The sequence below is a fragment of the Apostichopus japonicus genome, chromosome 7 (genome assembly GCF_037975245.1).
Source record: "Apostichopus japonicus isolate 1M-3 chromosome 7, ASM3797524v1, whole genome shotgun sequence".
NCBI classification, from domain to species: Eukaryota; Metazoa; Echinodermata; class Holothuroidea; order Aspidochirotida; family Stichopodidae; genus Apostichopus; species Apostichopus japonicus.
This window is the reverse complement of record NC_092567.1, coordinates 2,073,598-2,098,218: the sequence shown is the minus strand read 5'-3', so window position 1 is coordinate 2,098,218 and position 24,621 is coordinate 2,073,598. Positions and strand designations below refer to the sequence as shown.

Sequence of the window (24,621 nt, the reverse complement as noted above, 5' to 3'; positions counted from 1 at the left end):
ACATTAATCAGAAAATTTATAAATTATACACTTGGATAGAAGTCGAGGGGAGGGGTGGGAGGGGGCAATGTTACATTCAGCTGAGAAGGCCACTGCTACGAGTGTACACCCCTCCCCGCCCCCAGGAAAAAATTAACCTCAAATTTACTGCGGTAACATACCACACTTTTACCCCGGTAAACACCCATCAGTGTACTGTATCATAATTTGGCTATATGCCTTTACCCTTATTGTAATGGTTGTAAGCTGACATGTAAGTCCACAGTTGTAGCATGCAACAGTTTTTAATTCATCAAATCCATGGAGGTTTCACACATGAGAAAGCTTTGTTGAATTTCAATTACCCTAGCTGGTATGATTCCTGACTCTCTTCTTTTGACTTAATTGGTAGTCAAGATTGGACTTTTGATCTCTTTTGTCCTCAAAGACTTGTTTTAAATGGAAAGAGTACTCTGATTGTGATATGATATGATATGCCTCGTATTATGCTTCCACCCGAAGGTGCTTCAGCAGACTAAGAAAATCCTTAGTCGGAAATTATTGAGGTTCCAACTTTTTTTTTTTTGTGCGTGGAAGGACACCGGCGAATTTCGCCTTCTCTTTTTGAATAGTCAGTCAGTTTCAGTTTTCAAACTTCACACTAGTATTCTTTAGCACAACCTTAAGTTTAGACAAAATTATAGTCTAACTACGCCTCAGACCCAGCCAGCATGCCCAGTTGGGGCCCAATTGGGTTTCACTCGGGCTGCCAAGTGGGCCCCAATTGGGCTTCCCAATAGGGGCCCATTCAGATTTGTCATTCCGTTCCACACAGGACCCAATTGGGCCAAACAGATTGGGGCCCACGAGTGGCCCAAACTGGTCCCAGTTGGGCGAGACTGATTGGGGCCCAAACCAATCCCATACGGGGACCAACCGGGCCAGCTGTATGGGGCCCACCTGGGACCCATTCTGGGCCCCAATCGTTTTGGCCCACACAGAACCTATACTGTGCCCAATCAGGCTAACTGCATGGGGCCCAAATGGGACCCATTTCGGGCCCAGTTGATTGGGCTTGACCCAAGTGAAACCCACACTGGGCCCAACTGGGCCAACTGTGTGGTCCAAATTTTAAGCCCAGCTGTTTCACTGTGTCCCTTAAAATAGTTCAGTTATCTACAGGTTTACCACCTCTCAGCATTCGGGGAAAGTGGCTGAAGGCCAAGTTTCAATCACGACCATGGGATGGGGACGTAAAATAACAGCCCTGGGAGCATGCAGGAAGTGTTTGTAAAAGTCATAAGTTTGTCTCAGCGTGAAAGTGTAGTCGCCCCTATCATCCAAAGGACGAGAGAAGAGCTGGATATAGCTTGGTTGCACTTGTGTCCCACATATTATAGTAGGTTGTTGAATCAATAACACTTGAACCGTTCATGTACTGTCGTGGTACAGCAGAGATTAATTGCCTCAGAAACAAATCCAAATAAAAACAAATGTATTCATGTGTACATTCATTGAAATATATTAAGAAGACAACAATGAAAACTAAACAATAATTCATAAACTCCATAATTACATTTTAATTTAAAGAAAAAATATGAAACTCTCAGAACTGAAACTATATGCATCCTAATTGGAGGGAGCATTTTGGCATTTGGAGAAAGAATAGAATGTCCAGGCAAACCCTGCAAATGTTAACGATGAGGGCAAGATGCTATATATTGCACATACTTCTGCATTGCAAATGCAATGCTAATGTTGCTCAGGGCCAACAGTATGTATCCTCTAGATCAAATGGAATCATAAAAACATGAACTCATTTAAAATCGTGACCGAAAGCGGAACTTTTACTTTTTCTGGCAAGGTGAGAATAAACATCTTCTATGTTTTATGACAAGATAATGACATAGGTAATAAAAAATAGTGCTACAGTAAATCTGGAAAACACAAAAATATAAATGGATGGATGTACTCTAGAATAAAGAACATTGATGAGCAAAAATTAAGGTGTATAATCGTTTAATGTAGATACGACACTATGAAAAAGAATGGAATGGTTTAGTACTAAGCATAAAAATTCACATTAAAGGGCAAGTGTACTCAAAATGTGATTTATGTATGTTATCAAGCTTTAAAAATCATGCCAGTAGCTATCCATCCCATCTCTACACAGGGATGTAGCTAAGGCCTGATGATGGGGGATGGGGGGGGTGGAGTGGCTGAAATTCCAACTGGATGGATTTTGGAGCCAGAAAATTCCAACTGCTGCCTTGTACCCCCCCCCCCCCCGTACTACTCATCAACATTACCATGTGGAATTATGCGGAATTATTTTTCGATACATCTGTACCACTGGCCCTCACTACACAGTAAGCAACTGAGTATAGTTATATGCTTGAAGGCTACATAGACTACTGACTACAAAAGCTATGTTAATGTAACGAAAGGGAAAACTTTTTTTTTTCAACAAATTATATGCGACGACATAGTGAATTACCAAAAAATACAGTGCTTTTTACTAACACGCTTAATATTATTTTCCTGGGGGGGGGGGGGCTATTTATCACTCACATGAAACAATTTCAATTGTTCACTTCATTCCAGCTGAGAATTTGGAATGAAATGAACAATTAAACATTTTGCAGAAAAATGTTTATGTTGAGTTGATGAGATACCATAAGTTGTTAATTAAACATTGTGCAGAAAATATTTCAATTGCTCAGATGGAATGAAGTGAACAATTGAACATTTCGCAGCAACATTTCCAATTGAAGAGATATGATAAGTTGTCAATTAAACATTTTGCAGAAAAATGTCCAATTGACGAGATATGATTAGTTTTCAATTAAACGTTTTTTAGAAAATTTTTCAATTGCTCAGTTAAAGAAACTGAGCAATCCAACATTTTCTGATATTTGATAAGATTTTATTTTGCTATCTAAACAATAGACTGAAAAATGTCAATTTATGGGGCAAAGTTTTTCTTATGTTGATGGCACTTTTAAGCTTCCATAGATTAGCATTGAGTGTTTCAATTGTACATACCATAGTGCCAATGTAAGCTAGTGAACAGGGTCAACCCACCTAATAGCAAAATTAATACGTAAATTAACCAAATTGAAGCTGAACGTTGTACAGTAGTTCTAGGCATTTCTTTTAGAATATTCAAAATCATTCAAAGTTTTGTTATGGTGGAGTATAAGGATCGCGAGATACAATTTCTCAATATGACAAGGAAAACGTGGTAAATATGACTGATTAAAGGTCAATTTTGACCGAAAATTTTAGGACACTCACACATTACAAGAATATGTGAAAATTAGAGTGCGACAGTTGGAAAAATTGAGTGCGACAGAATATGAGCATTTGGAAAATTCCTAAGAAATCAAATAGAACGGCAACACTAATATTTGATGACATCAGTTCCTTAGGTTTGTAGCAATTCCTATGTTTTAAATTGTTATTCATAGTCATATAAACATGGAAGTTATAACCCTATCCGTTCTAAAATGTTAACATGTTATGTCAGCACTTGGGATTTAGATGATGTTTACACAAAATTATTTATTTCACATGTAAGGAATGTGTGGAAACATATTATATATATTTCAAAGGGAAATATAATACTTTTAGTAATAGCCAGGTATTGACATGAAAAATATGGTGTGGCCATTCTACTCCTATTAAATAACAAACTGCAAACAGTCATATCTTGGTAACTGAACATGCTATGAATATGGAAATAGGGCTACCGATATGATTTTCAATGCTCCAAGTATCAGATAGGTGAACTACAGTTTGAATAAATGCCCCCTTTAATCTACAAAAATGTAAAAAAAGTTTGAACATGAAAAATACATATTTACGAATGTTGAAACTGTCTTGCGGTTGATGATTGAAACAACGGATGAATAGGTTGACTGCGTCCAATTGATTGTCGAGATCGTGTTGACAGGCCTTGAGTTGTTCAGTAGTGAGTATTGGCGAAAACAGCTGCCTACTTTCCCGGAACTTAACAAAGGAGGCTGTAGGAATTGTAATAAAGGCAACAATAATGGGTGGGTGCTCTCGTTGAACAGCGTCCTTAAAATGTTGGAGACGTGAGATTAGCCAAGGAGCAGTAACTGGAGATCGACGGAGAACTCTGTGACCTGAAGAATTGCTGGCGAATTCCATAAGGTTGTTAAATGCCTGCAGCACAGCGAAGAATGACCCAGTCGTTGGTAGGCTGGTGACGTAGCTTATCTATGGTATACAGAAGCAAGTCTGCAACAGTGGCTCCTCTTCTAATTACAAAGTCTATGCTACGTACAGGTCCTTCAGGCCTACGATAGTGATCGAAATAATATGCCGTTGAATCGGTTACAAAGAGAAAATTAATGCGTGGTGATCCACTACGAGACAGGTGTATTTGAAAACGAACAAGGAGACTTATCTATGAAAAGTTTATAATAATACACCAACCGCGATTGCTCTGCAACTGTAAAAGTCTAAGTCTATGTAGACCGTAAGGATAGGCTGTCGCGAGTAATACACGAAATGACATGCTATTAGGTCTAGGCTAGTTGCCTGATAATGCTATAACTTATACTAGATTAAGGGTATTGTAAAACAAACCTCTGATCTAATAATTTGGATCAGTCCGTCTAGTAAAATTAAATGAAAAGTGGTCGGTCCTCCAATACACGAAAATACACACAGTGCACCGTCGCTCAGTCCAGCTTAGATCGGTGGCGTGAGAATCTTTACGCCAAGCCGTGGTTGGAACTTCCAGAAGGTGGCGCGAAGTAGTAGTAGACTATAGGGTGCCTAGGCTTACCATCCTATGAACAGCAACCACGCTAGGCTACGCTGATAAACAATAATCACCTGCAACGCGGACAGGAGGTGATCGTTAGGCCAAGAGCTCGCGGAGCAGTAAATTACACGAGCGGGCAATGTCCGAACAAATATAGATATTAAGGGTTGAAGTTCCCGAGGTAAAGATATGCGTGTAGAGCTGTAATTAAGTATATTAATAAAGGTCAGCTGGTACTCGTAATAGTAATAATCCACATGTCGCGGAGGTCCCAAGCTAAGATGACGCATGTATTCCTCTGGTGAGTCCCTTAGAGTATTTTCCAAACGAGGAAACCCGTCACAGAAAGTTTACACTTCCGGAGATGAGGGTGCAAGGAAATAAAACTTGCTACAAATTCACCCAAATGAGTCACACCCTCACAGAAAAAAAATTGTTCCAAAATACTCACCGAGTACCAACTCCTTTCGAGTGAATGATTGAATTATCAATTGTGAATTGAATTATTTCGATGGATTTCGTTGAATCATATCGGATTTCGGAAAGTGTTCTCGGTCATTTCTTTAGCTTTATTGCCGTAGAATGATCACGTGAGGGCATATGGAGCGCGATACGTATTGGTGGCAAAAAAACGCGCCTAATTCGGGAATCAGTGTTGCCAGTTGGCTTTGTCATAACGATAGTGCAGTGTGGAAATGAGATATATACATTGAAGTAGGTCAGCCGAAAGAGTGAAACCCAGGGGCGTACCGTACGGGGGGGGGTGTGGGGGGTGTTCGTGAGTTCCTCGGTAAAATCAAATATACTGATGACCTTCTTTCTTTTCTTTTTCTTTTCTTGTCAGTTTTTTCGGCTAACAATCTTACCAATTTAACATATTTTTCGCAGACTATCCTCATTTTTTCGAGCGAGATTGCTAACAATCAATTTTGGTCCGTAAATTTGGGTCCGTACACCCCCCCCCCCCCCCACTCGACGCAGTCACAGAAAGCCCCTGGTGAAACCGTCTTGCTCCCGAATGCCAGGGCCCGAAGCGGGCCATACATGAGGGCCAACCTGATCAAAAACCGAGTCTGTCCCAATTGGGCCACTACGTTAATGAATTAACTGTTGTCAAGGATTGGTGGCCTAAGGAAGAACCTAAGCTTTCCAAAGCAAAAAAACAAGTATGTGTTGAACATCTCAATAATGTTTTGAAGTATGTTAACTAGAAGGGCCAAACTGTATTGTGCCCGAATGGGCACTGAGTGGGCTGGCCCTGGCCCAACCAGGCCCAATTCAACCGAGTGAAACCCAATTGGGCCCCAGCTGGGCATGCTGGCTGGGGAATTGTTTCAGTCGGAGGACCTCTACATGGAATTGCATTCAACGACTCCACAGCAACACCACCAAAAGTTTCGCCACCTATAGTCTGACCATAAAGGTTCATTCCCCTTCCTAAATATGTCGGGAGAATTTTTTAATGTGAACCCACGTTACTGGGTACTAAACCATACAGGAGAGTCGATCCGTTTTCAGGATTGGAGAGGCAAACTTATCGCTTATGCACTTAATCAGAAATATACACAAATTAGCCACAAGATGTACCTCCTCCTTAATGTTCTACACCCTTCTTCATATCTACATGTGAAAATCACTTGATTGGCGTAACAAGGGAGCAAAAAATGAACTGGTTTGGGAGGGGGTCAGGAGGCATCCCAATTAAGCAAGCAGTACACATTTTGTCATTATTGTGACCACATGGAACACTGACAAATTTCAAAATTTTCATATCAAAATGTTAATTATTTTATCCCGAAAGTTTTGAATGTTTCTGGGAATTTCAACCCTTTTTCAAAATTGAAACCCTTTTCTTAAAAAATCAAGTTTGTCTTAAAATTGCAATCTGTAATATAACCGAAATTCTCAACATTAAACTACTTTTTCTAAAATTTAAACCCCTTCGATTGATTTCGACTTCTCTAATTCCCTTCATGTAAAATGTCGATTTCTTTTTGTTTTAAACTTAAACTTTTAAAATGTCGACTTATCATCTAAAAATATTAGCGTTTTATCTCAAACTTGTACGTTTCTCTCGAAATTACCATTGCATTTCTTGAAATCAAGATTTCTTTCTTATATAAATTTCAACTATTTCATCTAAAAAAATACACCTTTATTGATAAGGATGGTAGTAAGTAAAAAGAAAGAAAGGGGGGGGGGGGGGGGCTACATGAATTGACTATTAACATTATTGGTGAAATGTCGACATAGTATTTTGATTTGAGCAATTACGATCGAGGTACGTGAAAAGACAAAACATCGTTTGATTGCCTGAAACTCTCTTTGCTGGTGCAAAGATTCAGCTGAATAATCCAGCACTGACATGGAGTGGAATTAAATATAAAGGTGGTTTGGCGGGGAGGGGATGAAAAAAGTTGTGTAGTTACATTCTTTCCAATAATTTCATGATGATCAAGTGATTATTTGTAAAAACAAAAATGTAACTTGACACAGACACGTTTTGTCTGCACGATGTGTTTCTGCAAGATGTGTATGACTGAACAAGGATGTTCAATTTATGTTATTCCATGTAGGTTTTAATATTCATTAAACATGTACTTCTTCAAACAGACGGTATTCAAACTTTTGTGTTAATTGTTTTTGTATGCATCCACTAACAGATAATAAGGTGTGTGAATTAGTACATAAAATGCTTTTTGCCCAAATTTTAACCGGTGGTGGGGAGGGGGTGCACGGGGACTAACACCCTACCGCTTAGGGAGAAATGTCAATGATAGATTGATCTGCTTGATATAGGTTGCGTTGTATTATTTACTTCCTTGACCCCTTCCTTACTACATACCCAATCGACGTCAGTTTTTTAACTGTCTGTTTCCACCGGGCATATATAACGTTACGTACATTTATTTCTATTGGCGCCAAAATGTCTGTTACAAATATCAAACATCACCCGCGAACAGCTGGGAAACATCTGTATATGAATATCGGTGACTCATGCTATTGAATACCTGTTCACATCTAGTATATATCAGTATCACTGACAATGAATGGTTTAGTGTTATATCAGTGCATGTCGTTTCAGAGTACGTAGTATAATCGTGGCGGTTGTTTGTTACCATTGACTTGAGTACTTATTAAGATGGATTGTTTAATGGAGAGAAACCGCTGTGAATAGTTAAATTTTAAAACATTATTGATCAGAGAGATAATTTGACGGTATGGTATAGAGGCATAGGCTAGGATGTGTACATAGGCCAGGCCAAACTTAGGTAGGCTATAGACAAGACTAGTAATACAGTTAGGCTATGTTAAAAATCTCAAACATCACCCGCGAAAAGCTAGAATATACTACTTTTAGCAAGAGGACGTGCTTAGCAAATCTAAATAATAAATAATACAAATCTTAGCCTATAGTTGTTGACTGATTATGAAAATTCCAAGTTGAAGCTTATCTTAATTATAAAGGAATTGAATAAAATATAATCGAGACACAGTCTTCTTTAGGGATCTTACATTAAGCGAAGACTAACATATTCTAGGTGAGCTGATGCCTATCCTTTACTTTGAAAACAATTACTTCATTCTAGCTAGCAAAAAGTATCCATAGACAAACTTTGGAACTTTGTAATCCCTTCAAAAAATTTAATTCAAGAAAATGGTTCAATTCGATTTTACTCGTACATAATATAGCCTTATATATAGGCGTGAATACAAGTCAATAACATTTTACAATTATTATTGTAATCACCTAACTTACTAAATCTACCAGGTCAGACATATGAGCCACTTGTGTGAGAAACCTGCAGCTTTTTACCGAGCAGGCTGACTGAAATAATGTTATTTAATAACTGATTATTAGTTGAATAACCTACCTCCTGACACTTAACGTGATATATAATTTTGTTAAATACTGTTTAGGGCCTAGAGCTTTGAGCCTCTATAAAACAGTATTCCTATTAAGTCTAATCATAATCAAATGCAATACATAGTCATTAAAAATGAATCTTTCGTCCATGTCTTTCCAGCAGCAACTATATCGTGGTGTTCTACTCACAGCTGGTTTGTCTTAATTTTGCCCATATAATTATAAAAACTGTACGTCATTTCCAAGCCAACAGACGTATGGCCACATGATATTTAAAAATTAAAATGGTTTTGAAATTGAAAGTGCGCCACTTAATTTACCCTGCTGCAACACTCAATAGCAGAAGTTTGCGAGAGCCGTAGCTCTAACGTTAAATGTTCCGCTAACTGTTCACACCCGATGAATTCCATCGTAACAGAAGATATTTCAATGAAGACCGAATCAACCCGATTAAACTTAACAGTAATAATTAATTAGCAGTGGCGTAGGAAGGTACTTTTGAGTGGGGGGGGGGGCTGAAGACTGATGGCCGGCCTGGAGGAGGGGTCTAAGGGGAGGGGGATTTTTTTTGCATTTCCAGGTGGCCTCAGATGCAATTTGGTGCAATATAGCACACTCCAACACCCACTCCATTTTGTAAATAATTTTGCATTTTCACTTGGCCTTAGATGCAATTTGGTGCTCCAAATGAGATTTTTTTTCTGATTTGGAAATGAAAAAGGGGTTTTCTGACTTCTTGAGCGAAGGGGGGGGGGGGCGGAATGATACTTCCGCCCCCATATTTTTCACAGCCCCCCAAGGATGAAGTGTTTCCAGATAACAAAAGTATTTGTAATAAAAATGTAAAAAGCGGATGGTACTATGTAATTGGAAGAAACGATAAAGTTTAGAAAGTTAAAATAATTAGCAATACCCAATTTAGGAATATCTACAAACACAAAGAAAGAACAAAGCTACATTTCGAAAAAGTCCACTAGAGGTTATGTCACAATCAAACCGTAACTTAGAAATGAATTTAATAACAAAACACAGATGGACATCATCATTTAAACAAATCGTATTAATTAGAAATAATTATAATTCAAGCTGAATAGTCGGATTTGGATCAATAATGAAATAATTTGTAATTTAGAGTTTAAGCCTCGTCAACCTTCTCTATTGAAACTTGAATTTGATCTGCCGTACATCTGCTTCTCAAAATTGCATTTTAATTATAAGAAACAACCTATTGATTTAAATATAATTCCTCCAAATATCCTTAAACTTTATAAAAACCTTATATTAGTTTACGTAGAAGTTTCCTTTTCATGATTCCTATAACATTAAATTACATTTTCATTCTGAAAGTTCTAAATAAAAATACAAACAAATGTGATCAATTGTTTCCTTCAAAAGATAGATAATCTCAATTATTATTTACCCATTTCTTATAAAATTTTCAACCCGTCATTGAGATTTGTTTCCTATTAACTAATAAATAAAAATGTGTAGCCTCACATTCTTATTTTATTAAACCTTACTAGCTATAAAAACTTTAATGAATAATTTAATTGTAAAACAATAAAACTAACCCTTTAATCCTACATTACCACTTTATTATTGTCTAATCTATTCTAATTATTCCTGTTTATATTTGTCTCCGTTAAAATCAGCCCCTTATTTCTGTTCCAATAACTGATTCTTTCTTACAAATAAACACGACCTAAATGTCTTAGTTTATCGCTTTATTTTCCTTTATTTTATTTCGTTATTTGTATTATTTATAATATCATAATAATTATTCTAATCCTAACCAAATCCAATATATTTATCTCTATCTAATCTATTATCAGTAACTATATTCTTTCATTCTAGATTCCTATCTCCCGTGTGTGGCTAAATCACTGCTGTCCTAGAGTTGATGAGTCTGGTCTGAACCTTATCCTTGAGTCTGGTCTCTCTCTCTCTATCCTGAGTTCTCTCCAGGAGCTGTGGATCAGGGACGACAGGAAACTAACTAATGAAGAGTTGGCGGCCATCTTGTCTTACTCCTCACAGTGTACAAGCTTGAAGGTGCTGGAGTAAGTATTCCGGTGTAGATGTTAGAATCATCATAAAAGTTAAAATAGGAATTAATTTTAATTAATAAAAGTTATCAATATTAAACTAACAATAGAGAATGTAGAGTATGCTGTATTTTAATGTCAAGGATATAATTAGTTTTGTTGAATAAATTTTAATAATTAGGTCATCGTGAAAGGAATTCTGTAGAATGTTACGATAAATAAAACAAAATATAATGGATAAATAGGGAATATTTTAAGAGGGTGTTGGTAAGAGAGGGGTAGGGGTGGGTGGTGGTTGTTTAAATGTTCTTTGTTTATTTTAATGTTAAAATTTAACTAAATAGCTTTTAGAATTACAGGAATGTTTATTAGGATAAAATAGACAAGGACAATGGATTTTAATAATTCTAGCGAGTAAAATTAATATTCTAAAGTAAAGTTTTATAAGGAATAACTGTTAATTTTGACTGAAACCTCCGAAATAGTTGATTTTCAATTATGTACAATTAAATTAAGAAACAAAAGAGATTGAAAATCGTTATTAATTTTAAAGTAGTAAAATGATGGCAATAATAAAAGCATAAACTCAAAATTTGATCAGATTATGATACTCTAGCAAAACTGGAATGCATACAAAAGAAGCAACTAATAAAATAGTTTTAGTTGTCAAAATTTAAAAAAAATAGTTACTCAAAATAAGTTAACTAATTAAAACAAAATAAAAGTTAAATAGAAGGAAATATATAATTGCAATTGAGTTAACTATAAAGCTAAAAACAATGTATTGCAATAAATATCATTAAAGGCAAATCTGTATATCTGATAAATTTCAAAGGTTCAAATTAAATCCGCTTAAACTACATCACTTTCTTCGTTATAGCTTGAAATACGACGTTATACAAAATAAGCTTAATTATGATTTATGCTTATATTTTAACCTATTTTTTTAAACATTAATTACAAAATTAACCGAGAGCTTCAACATTGTATAATTGATAACTTTATACAAAAACTGTTCAATATTTTAATATTCCTCGTATCAATGTTACTTCATACTTGATTCGATCATGACGTCCCTGTTTGGTCTGTTCCAATGCAGTGTTACTTTAGACCCCCCACCCCCACCCCAAACCAACTCCTCCTCTCTCTCCTCCTCTTGCCTGAGTTTGGTCTTACAGATCAAACCTCGTAAAAGTTTCTCCTTTCCGTCTTTACCATTCACAACATAATCAGTGACATCTTCAACTAACAGCTGACGTGTTACTAAAAAAAGAAAATATTTAAGTCGCACCCGTCACCCCCCCCCCCCCCACCAACCGCGCCTCATCCAAATCTCGAAAGAAAAGACAAAAGCTATTGAGTAGTTACATAAATGAAATATATGAGAACGAAAGCTGCTTAGCGTATGTTATATGTGAAACAACGCCATTCCGGGAATAACTGTGACCGCGGAGAAAAAAATTACTGGAAATAATACACTTCGGGGGTTTTGTTTGGTCTGGCAATAGATGTAAAATGGTCTGACTATAAACAAAATGTAACAGAGAATGTTGATTCCCTATCTAGACTAAATACTTTACCCCAGTGTGCGCCTCCTCTGCCCCACTCCCCTTCAGACAGCTTACCTGTACCCACCACCACCCCTTCCTTCGCCCCCACCCCTTCGCACATCATCTTTTTTAGGGAGCCCTTCAAGTCAATTCCGTTTCTACCCGATAACATCATCACCGTTTTAGTACACACAGTAGGCCTACTCTACAGTTACTACAATAGTTTTCTGCACAGACGATTGATTCAAACAATTTATTTCTAAAGTAAAATAAGTTAACAGTAAATATGACACACCTGGATCTCCCGTAAATACCTAATTAGCATAACAATAGATGACCTTAGGCAGTTAAAGATAATGAATAGAAAGATAAACGAGACACGCGTCTAGTGTACACCTGGAATGTCGTAACTGTCATACAACGTAACCATGGAAACCGACGACAAGTAGGTCAGTCAGTGTCTAGCCGTGGCTGGGAATAATGCATCTTTTTATTCAATACGGGTTAGGTATATATCTAACAGCCATTCAGTGATACTGTACGTCATATATCATGATATTACAACGTGTTCTCATTATTATTCTTTGTTTATATATTTTAAATGAGTAAACTTGATTTCCTTGGTTGTTTAATACATCCCTCACTTGCTCCTCTCCCTAATTTTACAGAAGGATTGTTTTATTCCCCTTTCTTCGTTTTTTCCCTTTATGTACTTTTCGTTGGTATATGGAAGTCTGCCTAATTAACACATAATCAAATAGCCCTTAATGTAACTCACATATCTAATATGTTGCTACAAACATTGCGTGGTCTTAATTGCCTAGTTTTATGGAGAACAGTTTTGTTCTGTGAAGTTGATTAAACGGTTAGACGGTGGAGATAAAATATTGTCCGTGTTTAGCAGGGAAAAGGTAATTCGAAGGTTCATGTCGCCTTACCAAATCTGAAATATAGTAATAATAAGTTTTGAACTGTTGAAGAACCATAAAGCCGAATTAAAGTAAGTCACTATCTTCTCTCAACTTTGTTGACCGATTTCGTATGTATACACGCGCTCAGTTATCTCAACACTACACATTGTTTTGACCCCAGCCACATGACGTAATACACATTATACAGGACAACAAAGTCGGCGATACGTAGTTAATTAACTATTTTTTGTCTGGATCGGCTGTTGATCCAAATTTGTGTAGTCTCTTCCACTAGTTTCAGCCTAGCTATAGGCCTTAAAAGTAACGTTCGACTTTCGTCACGTTTATGATTATGGGACAACTTGAACAAACCTGGCTAGGCCTGTGAGCAAGCTTATGTTGTCTAGGCCAGCAACGGTTGGGTCGATTAGGGTTCGTTAACACAACAACGTGAAGAATACGAGTCAGAATACAAATACACTTAAGATGGCAAAACATCTCCTTCATTATTTCTTAAGGCAATTTTCCTTCTGGCTATCAGTCATAATTTGCAAAGTATAGAACAATTTAAGGAGTTTTGAGACAAGTTTTCTGTTGTTACTGCTAGGAATTTTGGAAGAGATCTATGCTCTTACAACCTCAGATTATCATTGCATAAAACAACGCTTTGATTTAAGCAGTGAAATGGAGTAATAGCGATATTTTTCGCGCATCAATCTGCAGCTAAAAGACAAATAATTCATTGTGAAATTGTACGAAGTCGCCGCTCTAATTGAGTAGCGGTTCAAAGTAGCGGTGAGGTACTGTATATGCTTAGGACTCCCGCACACCTAGTTTATGCATAAAGTATATGCCAAGTTAAGTAGAGGAGCCCTATAATGTAACAGAAGCCAAGCTATCTTCGTAGAATTTTTTACAGATGTTGTATTTTTAATTGTTTGAGACACAGTAGTCCTAGCTGCTTATTTATGATTCTGCGTCATGGTTTACTTTGTTCAACATTTACTTTTGGTGGAAAAAGTTTTAATTTCATACTGCAAAGAAACATGACTTTCTAATGCGAAATTACGTAGCAACATGTATCTGTCTAACTGATGTTGCAAATCTGTACTTTGGAGACTTGAACAACAATCATAGACCTAGTGGTGAGTGGAATTTGGTGAGTAGATTGTTAGTCACAGTCGCCAAATAGCGAGTACTTTCAAAAATATTTGTCGAGGCCTGTAAGCCTTCATTACATGATTTCTCATGGTAGAAATCATGGATACTTTTCATACATGGTATATGGATTTGCCATATTGAGTACAAGAATCCTATTGCTTGTGAGGTCAAATGTCATATAGGTCACCAGAGGTCAAATTCTGACAAACCTTTTACATGATATGTATCGATGGAAATCGTGGATACCTTTTAATACATTGAGTCAAGACCCCTATTGTTTTTGATGGAGTTGTGTATAGCCACGTACAGTAGACTGACCTGTGTTTATCATGCCCATGTTATTGTAACAGCTAGTTTTGGTTATACCAACAAGCAGAAGTCTACTGCATTGAAGTCATCGAAACCTCAATGCATTTTGCATGCTGGTTATCTTTGGAGAGGAGGGGTGGGTTGGGCTCCAAATATGACTTGTGTCCGTTGGTAGGGGTCTAAACGGGGAGAACCCTTTTACAGTATTAAAATATAACCTTTAACAAATAGTTGTCAATGCTGTAGCAATATAAATGATTAGTTCAAAAATTATTTCCAGTATTTTGCCTACATGTGTACATTGCATGAGTTGTTATGTCCGCTATAACCTTACATTATATATAAGATCAGTGAAATATTCGAAAGCACCTGTTTTAACCAGTCACTGGATAGATACGGAAAACTAACGATTGTAAAGAAAACGTTTTACATAAGTAGTAGCAATATTTATGCGTTAATTATGATAATTAGATACAAGGAACGTAACCTATATATTTTCTTTACATTGTCCGGAGCAGTATTTTACATAGAACTGGGCAATTCAGGTATAAGGTAGGATGATACTGGGCTACACTTTAACATATTTATTGGATATTATGCACTATATGTTACCGGTTAATCCAATTAATTTCATTTCATGCTCGATAAACTCAAGTGCCCTCTTGTTGTTGTGTGTTTGTAACAAGTGCCTTTATGTCTAAAAAATTGCTATTTGGCTTCAAAATAATAATAATGATAAAATATGCAGTTCAAAAGTACCGGTATAAAGAAAACTTTTGCCTCCCCTCAGTGTTTGTTCTTCCACCTTCCAATGAAACTTTTCTTGTGTGAATCAACGACGATGGCATTAGTGTATTCTTAACAAAGTATGTCCAGGAAGTCTTCATAACTCCTCGGTATGAAGGGGTCGGATATTTTGGACACATGCAGCTCTTCATTGAGAACATAGTTGAATAGGAAGATTCGATTGTGTAATGGTTAAGGTCATTATTATCAACTCCACAAAAATGTTATAATTTTGTACAATTTGATTTAGATCAATGACAAAAAAACAATGCGCGCAATGTGATAAAATTATTGAAGGTAGATATTGAATAAATACTTAAATAACGTTGGTATATCATATAATAGTAACAATTCGTGTTTAACTTCAACCCGAGATGACAAATTGTTGCGCCCAGTAAAGAATGTTGCTATGTCCTCGACCCTCCTATCCCTCTACCTTCTATTTCTCCTCCATTTTAGTGCAAGATTGTGCAGGTTTGTAATTCCGAAATTACGTTGAAAAATATAATTTGTAGCATCTTAAACTTTTCTGAGATTAAGAAACAATTTTCAGCTTTAAGATTCATAATTTCTAGATTTTACATTTTACCACTGCAATCTAACAATCTCAGACATTTTAGGTCTCATTTAAAAGTAAGAAGGGTTCACGAGAACGATCTATATTATCAATCAATTTACCGAAAATAACATACGCAAAAAATCACGTGATCCGAGCGGAAAATGGCAAGCGGTTGTTACAAGGATTCGCTCCGTTTACTTAGTTTATTTTGTACAATGTTGTATTTCAACATGTTTGAACAACTTTAAATTAATTGATAATTTAAGCATACAGACAATTTAGCCAATTATGATCATGTGGACAGCTATACTTTTCACAGTTACTACCAGCCGCATATAATTTACATACAGTACAGCAGTTCCAACTATCATCCTTATTATCGGCAAAACTATATCCATTCTAATTTATTTTTCTTGGAATCGTTGAAACACGAGACTCGTGATTATAATTAATTCTGATCAGAATGATCACCAGATATGATTTATTACCTTGTTATTTGTTGTCTACTTTGTTGTTTATCTTCATTGATTTAGTAAACAATTGACCTGACTAGGAGGACATTCCTCTACATCTTCTACATCTTACGCGATGATCACTCTACTTCTCTCCATAGGTTTATTAAATACGATCTGCCAGACACTATTCCGGTTGGATCCATTCCATCATCCTTGAAATCAAGAAACGTGAAAGGTATTGTCACAATGACGTCATAATGGACACACTTAAAATATCTTACAATTAATTAAAGGCTTTTACCAACTATGTTAATTTCTTTTGACTTGTTGATTGTTGTTGATTCACAAACAATAGAGTAAAGAATCAGCGACACATGATTACCATTTTATATGAAGGAGACACCCAGAACAGAGTCTTGTGATAGTAAACAACGAACTGAATAAATAGAAATGTAACAACACTTAATATTGCTAAGCTTGGTTGATTTAAGAGATATTCCTTTCATTTCGCTCCTTCGAGATCACTGCACTATAAGATGTTTTTGTGAGAAGCCATCACATCAATTGATGCTTTAAATCTCTTTCCAAAAAAGTAGTGGTATCATACACTTTGGGCAACTTAATTACACAGCGACATGATTGTGTAAGGTTTTGAAGTAATGTTGTGCCCCTTGGAGTCTGTCAACCCCCCCCCCCTCCCGTAAAACACACACATTTAAACACATCCGCACCGCCGCTTGAACCATTCTTTCACTCGGAATTGCAGGATAAAGCGCGAAGTTTAACTTATTTTCTTTTCCAAGTTCTGCAAACGAAGTTATTGGTCTCTGAAATTGCTGCAAAGTGTATTAAAAAATAAACGAAAACAAAACAGAGACCAAAAATGTATGGGAACTGCTGGTGCTAGATGTACCGTACTCGAAATATACGACTAGGTTATATTAGCATAAAGACTTTATAAAGGCAAAGATAAAACACTCGTTCTGCAGTTTTGTACCGGAACGGAGGGTTGTCAAAGCCAACATCATATAAGGAGTAGGGGGGGGGGGGTCTGTGGTCTATCCCCAGATAAAGGGGAAGTTTAGACTTCAACTGATACCTTCTGAAGCAAAGTTTGACTTATATGACTTGAATTATGTCCAATATATGCGTCTAAAAGCAAAATTGTGTTTTAACCTATGTTAAGTTAGTTTGAAATGCGTGGTGGTGGCGTGGTGGGGAGACACCCCATCACTCCATTGATCGACGCTTGAAAAGAGTACAATTTACATGTGTTGGCAAACATTAACATCCATGCATCACTTGCCTTGAAGAAAATTATAGTAGAAATGAAATGTGGGTAATGATATGAGGGGAAGTATTAGAACTATATTTGAATTTGAGACCATATTTTTTTTATTTTTTTTTATTTATACCCTTACGAAAGTAAGAGTTATAATACAAAAAAATGAAGAAAAAGAAACAGAATCGGTCAGTCTGTTACTCCCTTACTGTAGGTCTAAATTTACCCAGATTTAGATAATATTAGGTAAATAAAATGAAGCAGCTTCCAGAGGCTCCCCCTGACACCCCTCCCCCCCCCTACGGGGCCTAGCACTACTGTCCGCTAAAAATTGAGCTCTTCTCATAAATATATTTCTGTGTTTCAAAATATCTTCAAGAGTACGAAAAATACCTTCAAAGGGTGCAGCTTAAGTCCAGCGGATCCCCACCAGCCTGCTTGGAATACATTATAGATAACTATAATTTATTGATTACATCTGTTTTGTGTTTTAGTACAGTACTTCAAACTCCCTACGAGTGAACAAGGGATATCACCAATGCAAAAACTCCAGGGGGCTTCCCCTCGTGGAACCAACCAGGCCTTGAAATATATTCCAGAGAAAGCCCCTCGACCCCGCTTGAGCTCTCAGAAACGTTCTGTACAATTTTGAGGTTAAGCTTCTTCCTGAAACCCTACCTAAATCTGCAACTTCCGGGGACTTCGCATCACACCCTTTAATAACATTCAACTATCAAAGAAAAATATCTAAGTTACATTTTTGGTTTGTAAATCTGCATACAAAGCGAAATGGGCATAACACAGGCTTTATGCTTATTACATGAGTACTGGTTTAAGTTTTTAGCCATCAATATACATATTGTGTATCGATTCGGTACAGTTTTACATCGGTATTATATACTTAATGAGGTAATGATGTATACTTTATTCTATTTAACGCGTGTTATCTGTCGAAGTTTTAACTTAATATTTTTGTTTGATTTTCGGTGAGATGCTAAACTGTCATGAAGAAATAAATATTAGAGTAACCACTAATCTTGCAAGTAGTAGTTAAGAGAGGGATTCAGATACAATTCAAGTAGTCTTATTCATCGGTCAACGCCTAAATACAAGAAAAGATCAGTAATGGTTTGTTAATGTTTTCAATTGTATGGTCCACCATCTTGTCTACATACGTCTAAAAAAATGAAGACGTTATACAGGCGCGTATCCAGGATTTTCTAACCCGGGGGGCGCGAATTACTATCTAAGCGGAGCGCCACCATCGGTTGGCGCGCAGCGTACAAGAAAATTTCTTGTTTTGAAACCCCCCAGATCACCGGAAACGGCACTTCTCGGGCTTGAAATGACCAACCAGATGTACACTTTTTGCCTGAGAACCAAGTATTTCATTATAGTTTTTTTTCCATCCATAACCTTTTTGAAGATTGTCAACCCGGCACACATCATGTTCGACCTGATCGCATCTCCTGTGGGTCTTTGCTTTTGTAGGTGATTCTACGTCGCGGCCCACAATACCCGTCAGCCCCACTTTTCAAGGTTTTAAGCCCCATATTTGTTCAGAATTTGAAAATTCACATTTCTCGTGAATAAACTCACTTCAAAACATACCTATAATCTTGTACAAAATTTCATCTATGGACAACCAATATAGAAAAAAACTTCCTTCAACCCCTAGCAGACCGGTCAAAATTGCACGAGTAGAGGGAAGTGTGATGTAGAATGTTGGTCAGAAATTTTCGAAAATTCAGACACAGTTAATTTATTGGTGTACAAATATTAAAACCTGTTATAACGGCTATTATAAAACTTGGTTGAAGGAAATGAAAAAATAGCAGATATTTCCGAAACCGAACACTACACACATAGGCGTAGGAGGCGCGGCGGCAGTGGCGGAGCTAGGGGTATTGGTCAGGAGTGGCGAGAATGGTCTGAAGGGGCGCTTTCGACACTATCTAAGCGGAGCGCCACCACTGGTTGGCGAGTAGCGTACAGAAAATTTTTGAGTAAAGATACTCCCTTGATCGCAGGAAATGACCCTTTCCGGGCCGCGAAATTATTTTTCCCACTTCGACGCGGCCACATGGGCGTGGCTTATGAAATACGTCACAGGCCGGCAAGTTTGTGACTTCGACTTCGAGCTCTAACGTATAGCTCTTTAATAATATACTCAGCTAATATACTCAGGCCTAATATACTCAGGCCTAAGACATGACTTCATGAGATCCATGATGATGTGCGACTGCTCCTCCCAGTCAATCGGGTCTTATGGAGCTCTTGAGGTAAATTCCATCACAAAATCAAACTGTGTTTGTTTATTAGATGTGTTATGAACCTCCCGTGTCTGGAAAAGTTTGGAAAAGAACCTCCCGTGACAGCAGGGTCTGGAAAAGTTATAAATGAACCTCCCGTGGTATTGATTATTACACTTCATATTACACCAGGTAGGCCCACTGACCTTTCAATGCTAAAAACCTACAAAGATACATGTATTGTATTGTGCCCCATATTGTTTTATCCATCATTCTAAATTATTTGTTCATTTATAAATGAACCCCCTTTTAAACGGCAGTAAGGAGCCTACGTGCTTTCATCATTAGTTTACGTACGCTACTGGGTATTGTTACGGACTTGAAATATTCTACCCATTTTATTAAACAGTTGTCACTTGCGTCTGTATTAACTATAACCAGGGAGCTGTTACTGTTAGAGTAGCAGCTCCCTGCTATAACTATGCCTAAATAGCAATGTCCCTCTGTACTATACTATTTATTATACTGGTACGTGTACTAGAATCCCTGACATGTAACTTAATTGAGAACTTTCAGCACCCAAACAAACACCCGAGAGATATCACTGCATAGTCTGTGACGTGACCAATAAACCGTAACAACGACCGATAGTCCACGCCCATTATGCTAATATGGCCGCGTCGAAGTGGGAAAAATAATTTCGCTTCCGGGCCTGGCTAATTTGCAGATAAACGAAGAATAAGGTGTCATCGCCAAATTACACCAACAAAATGTGACAAATGTCAATAAGTAGATGAGAGCGCAATAAAAAAGTCAATAATCTAGAATAATTAAAAAGTGGTAAAGAGCGGAAAAAGGCGCCAGCAGTCCATTTGAGTCCGTCATCTGGGGGAGGGGGGGCATCCGCCCCCTGACCATATGGACGCTCCGCCACTGCGCGGCGGGGGTGCAGGCCCTAATTCGCCATTACTAATGTAAAAGAGAGTTTTGACATAATTGGACCTCCATGCTTTTTATACATCTACATGAGACATGTCGTTGTTTACATTAGCATCCCACGGTATACTGCGCAATTTTAAAGGACCGTACGGTACATTATGGCATGCGATGTAATAACCGATGCTTGTTTATATGATATTGACATAAACACGTTGAACGCGCGCTTTGCGCGCGAAAAATTTTGATTTTTTTTTTCAGGCAAGTCGGACAGTTTTGAGGCTTTTCATCCTGGAACGCCATTTTCATGCTCACTGATATGATGTGATATCTGCTGTTTGCGTTACAAATTCGAACAGGCGCGTAGCGAGGAACTGCCAAGGGAGAGGCGAAGCCTGTAGGCAAATTATCTAAGCGTAGCGCCACTATAGGTTGGCGCGAAGCGTACAAGAAAATTTTGGCCGAAAATGCCTCCCAGATCGCTGGAAATGGCACTACCCAGGACCATTTGTTAGCGCGAAGCGTACAAGCAAATTTTGGCCGAAAATGTCTCCCAGATCGCTGGAAATGACACTTCCCAGGCCTTGTAAGTTGCTTCTAAGCACTTTCTATTTTGAAATTACTTAGCGATATCATTTAAAAAATGCTGAATGGGGGGGGGGGGGGCGGGCGGTCGCCCCCATCCCAAAATGCGTCATGTTCCCCGACGACACGGTCGAGTTCGAGACCAGCCACAGTTGGTTTCATAACACAATTCTACACACGCGTTACGATAGACCATATATAGTATATATATAGATCATTAGTGAGAGAGGAAAATGGAAACGTCAAAAAATGGAGTTGTCGGTGTAAGGGGTAAGGTGAGTCACACTTTTACAAAATCATTGATCCGTCACTGGCTACCGTTCAGCGCTGTAATGATGTCACCGTTCCTCTTTCTCTTCCCGGTGTCTTCGCGTTTTGCTTTTACTCCCTCTTTTTCTCCTTTTTCTCTCTTTCTTCTTTTTCTTTTCCCTTCCTTCCTCCCCTTCTCCTCTTTTTTCCCTCTTTTTTCCCTCTTTTTTCTTCTCTTTTTTTTTCTCTTCTCTTTTTCTTACCCGGGGGGCGCGCGCCCCCAACGCCCCCCCCCCCCCTGGATACGCACCTGTTATAGGATTCATTGTAGTCGTTTAAGTGAGTTAAAGCCAAACGAATGTGTTACTAAGAAAAAAACGAATACAGGCGAGAGTGGTCGGGTGCAGAAGGGCAGGTATAAATACTTCACGCCGCGCTTCTTGCTCATGTGCTATTTACTCTTGGTTGTTATGGTATCTCTTTTTTTGGGGGGGGGTGGGGTTGGGGGTGGGGTGATTTTACTAAATAGCTACAGTACATGTGCGTCTTACTGCAATGGTATATACGTCACTAGTCAAACACAATGTAAGTGTACATAAATGGCAGATCACTATACCACCTTACATTACATCTCCGAAATATACGTTTTCAAGCGATACTCCTGTTGTTATGAACAACTGAGTTGTCATCCTTTGATGTATAATAAATATGCAAATGGACATGAACAAACACCTTGCCAAAAAATACTTGCGAATGTTTCTGTTACTACAATCCAAGGTTCGCATTAGCCGCGGAATTGCGAGATTCCCACAATATGATTTCAAATCCTGCATGTCAAAAGTTGCCAAGACGGGATTTCCCGTAATAAATTTCTGCAGAGTCAACTTGCATTAAACATACATTACAGCTGTGACCGTGTAGCGATTAATCGCTAAACGATCGCATTTGGAATAAAGTTTAGTAAAGAGCATTGAATATTCTTGTTTTTTATCCCGTCTATAATCCATCTTAACATCCCTTAAATTTCCTTGCCATTATTTCCTTCTATGTATAAATGAATAACAAAAATATAGCAATTTTGAGAATTCCAATATTTACGCAAGCACGAACGTATACAGTAGCTACAACTATGAGAGGAAAGTACTTGCTATGGACTACCAGAGTTAGCTGCTTGATGACATCAAAGACACGTGCACTCGGCAAACTATGTTGCGTAAAATACCCACAAATCTCCGACCACATGGTACCCTAAAATCACAAAGAGTCAACATGGAAATCTAGCCTAACCATTATTCGCTTAAATTGTGTCGCGGTTAGCTTGCACTAAAATATTTACCGAATTATTTCGTTGTTGCTGCTATCTTCGGCCACACGGTTGCCTAACACCACACTAAGTCTACACTAATGGGGAAATCTAGCCTTCACCATCTGCTTATTCGCTTAAATTTTAAGGCAGTTAGCTGGAACTAAAATATCCATGGAATTCTTTCATTATTACTGCTATCTTCGACCACAAACTAGCCTAACACCAAACTAATTCAATGGGAAAAATCTTGCCTTAACCATCGTTTTTTACACACACACACAAGCGTAGCCTTGTTTACAACTTTCAATTACCTGGAAATCGGCGATTGTTTGGAAGGTATGTGCTATGTTTTGAAGAGGTAACATAGTATTGCGATGGATTAAAGATTTCAATTTCGAGTAGTGTTCACCGGTATAATATTTTCGTTTTCGGTGTTGAGTGATTTTATCTATACACGAAAAAGAACCATTACCAATGGCTAAAACTAGAATTATTAAGCAATTAAAACAGCCATATACACTACAAGAAAGTTATTTCATTAAAATAGTCTTACGTATTCGCGTGTCTTGATTAATCAAACATGAAATCATGAAAGCACTCGCGTAGCAGTTACGAGACCCCACCCCCCCCCCCAGAAAACGGGTACCCGTTTTTCGTGTTTTCGATTCTGGTACACGAATGTTCGGTCGGGTATCCGGGTACTCGACTCATGCCTAGAATGTTCTTACTCATTAAATAAAAATGCTCGAGAGAAAGTTTTCATCCTTCGCTTGGGTCATGTAAATTATCATGATGCAACTATGCTGCAGGCTATGGTAGTCTCTGCTGAAAAGGAATTGTGGTTATTCAAACTAGATAGTGTTTCTTGAGTTTAATGGAAATGAGCATTTGTCATATCGTCAACAGTATTGTTACTGAATCATAACCGAAAAACTAGGGACTAGCAGTTAGTTATAGCAGGATTGAGATCTGAACCGGTAAAACGGCCGTTTGTTTAGGCCTAATAGAGTGCGAACTGCAACTATGATATCTGTGTAAGATCGGCTGCAATATCTAGGCTCGCATTCAAATTCCGGAATCAGAAAATATAAACAAACAGAAACAAAGAGATGTTACAATGGTGTGTTCTATTTCAATTCAACAAATATTGTAATTGTATACAATTGCTGCTGATATTTCTGTTTAGTTCGTGTTGTAGTTTTGTCACGGTCTAATTGATGTTCTGAAAGACTAACCACGCACGACACAAAACATAATTTATATTGATACTATATCTTCATTCTTAGTTGTTTACATGTAAGTGTTTTTTGTCTCCATCAACACTTATATGTTGATAATATACTTTAATGTAGGTTTCTTGAAACTTCTTAGAAATTTGGACAGTGTTAATGTTCAGTGTTATAATTGTGCATGTCAAGTCATAGTAACACGATGTAAGATTATACTAACCTTCCTCCTACGTGCAAGAGTTGCCGGACAACTACCCCCCGGACAAATACCCCCGGACATATACCCCTCGGACTAATACCCCCGGGACAAGTACCCCCCTGACAATAACCCCCGGACAAAAAAAAACCCGAGGACGTATAC

At 37.7% G+C, this 24,621-nt stretch overlaps 2 protein-coding genes and 1 long non-coding RNA gene across 3 annotated transcripts in view; 1 reads left to right on the top strand and 2 right to left on the bottom strand.

The window, feature by feature from the left end:
* The window catches only part of LOC139969993 (uncharacterized), a 345,154-nt gene that overhangs the window by 204,833 nt on the left and 115,700 nt on the right, over positions 1-24,621 (bottom strand). The gene's annotated exons all lie outside the window — the stretch shown is intronic.
* Positions 1-24,621, top strand: part of LOC139969982 (uncharacterized) — a 314,878-nt gene that overhangs the window by 276,926 nt on the left and 13,331 nt on the right. The window contains exons 6-7 of the mRNA XM_071975479.1: positions 10,500-10,705; positions 16,580-16,656. Coding sequence (XP_071831580.1) covers positions 10,500-10,705; positions 16,580-16,656 — 283 coding nt within the window. The remainder of the gene's footprint in view (positions 1-10,499; positions 10,706-16,579; positions 16,657-24,621) is intronic.
* LOC139970290 (uncharacterized) lies at positions 1,486-5,688 on the bottom strand. The gene is made up of 2 exons (XR_011794080.1): positions 4,597-5,688; positions 1,486-4,004 (listed from the first exon to the last, which is right to left on the bottom strand). It is a non-coding gene; the product is annotated as an uncharacterized lncRNA (long non-coding RNA).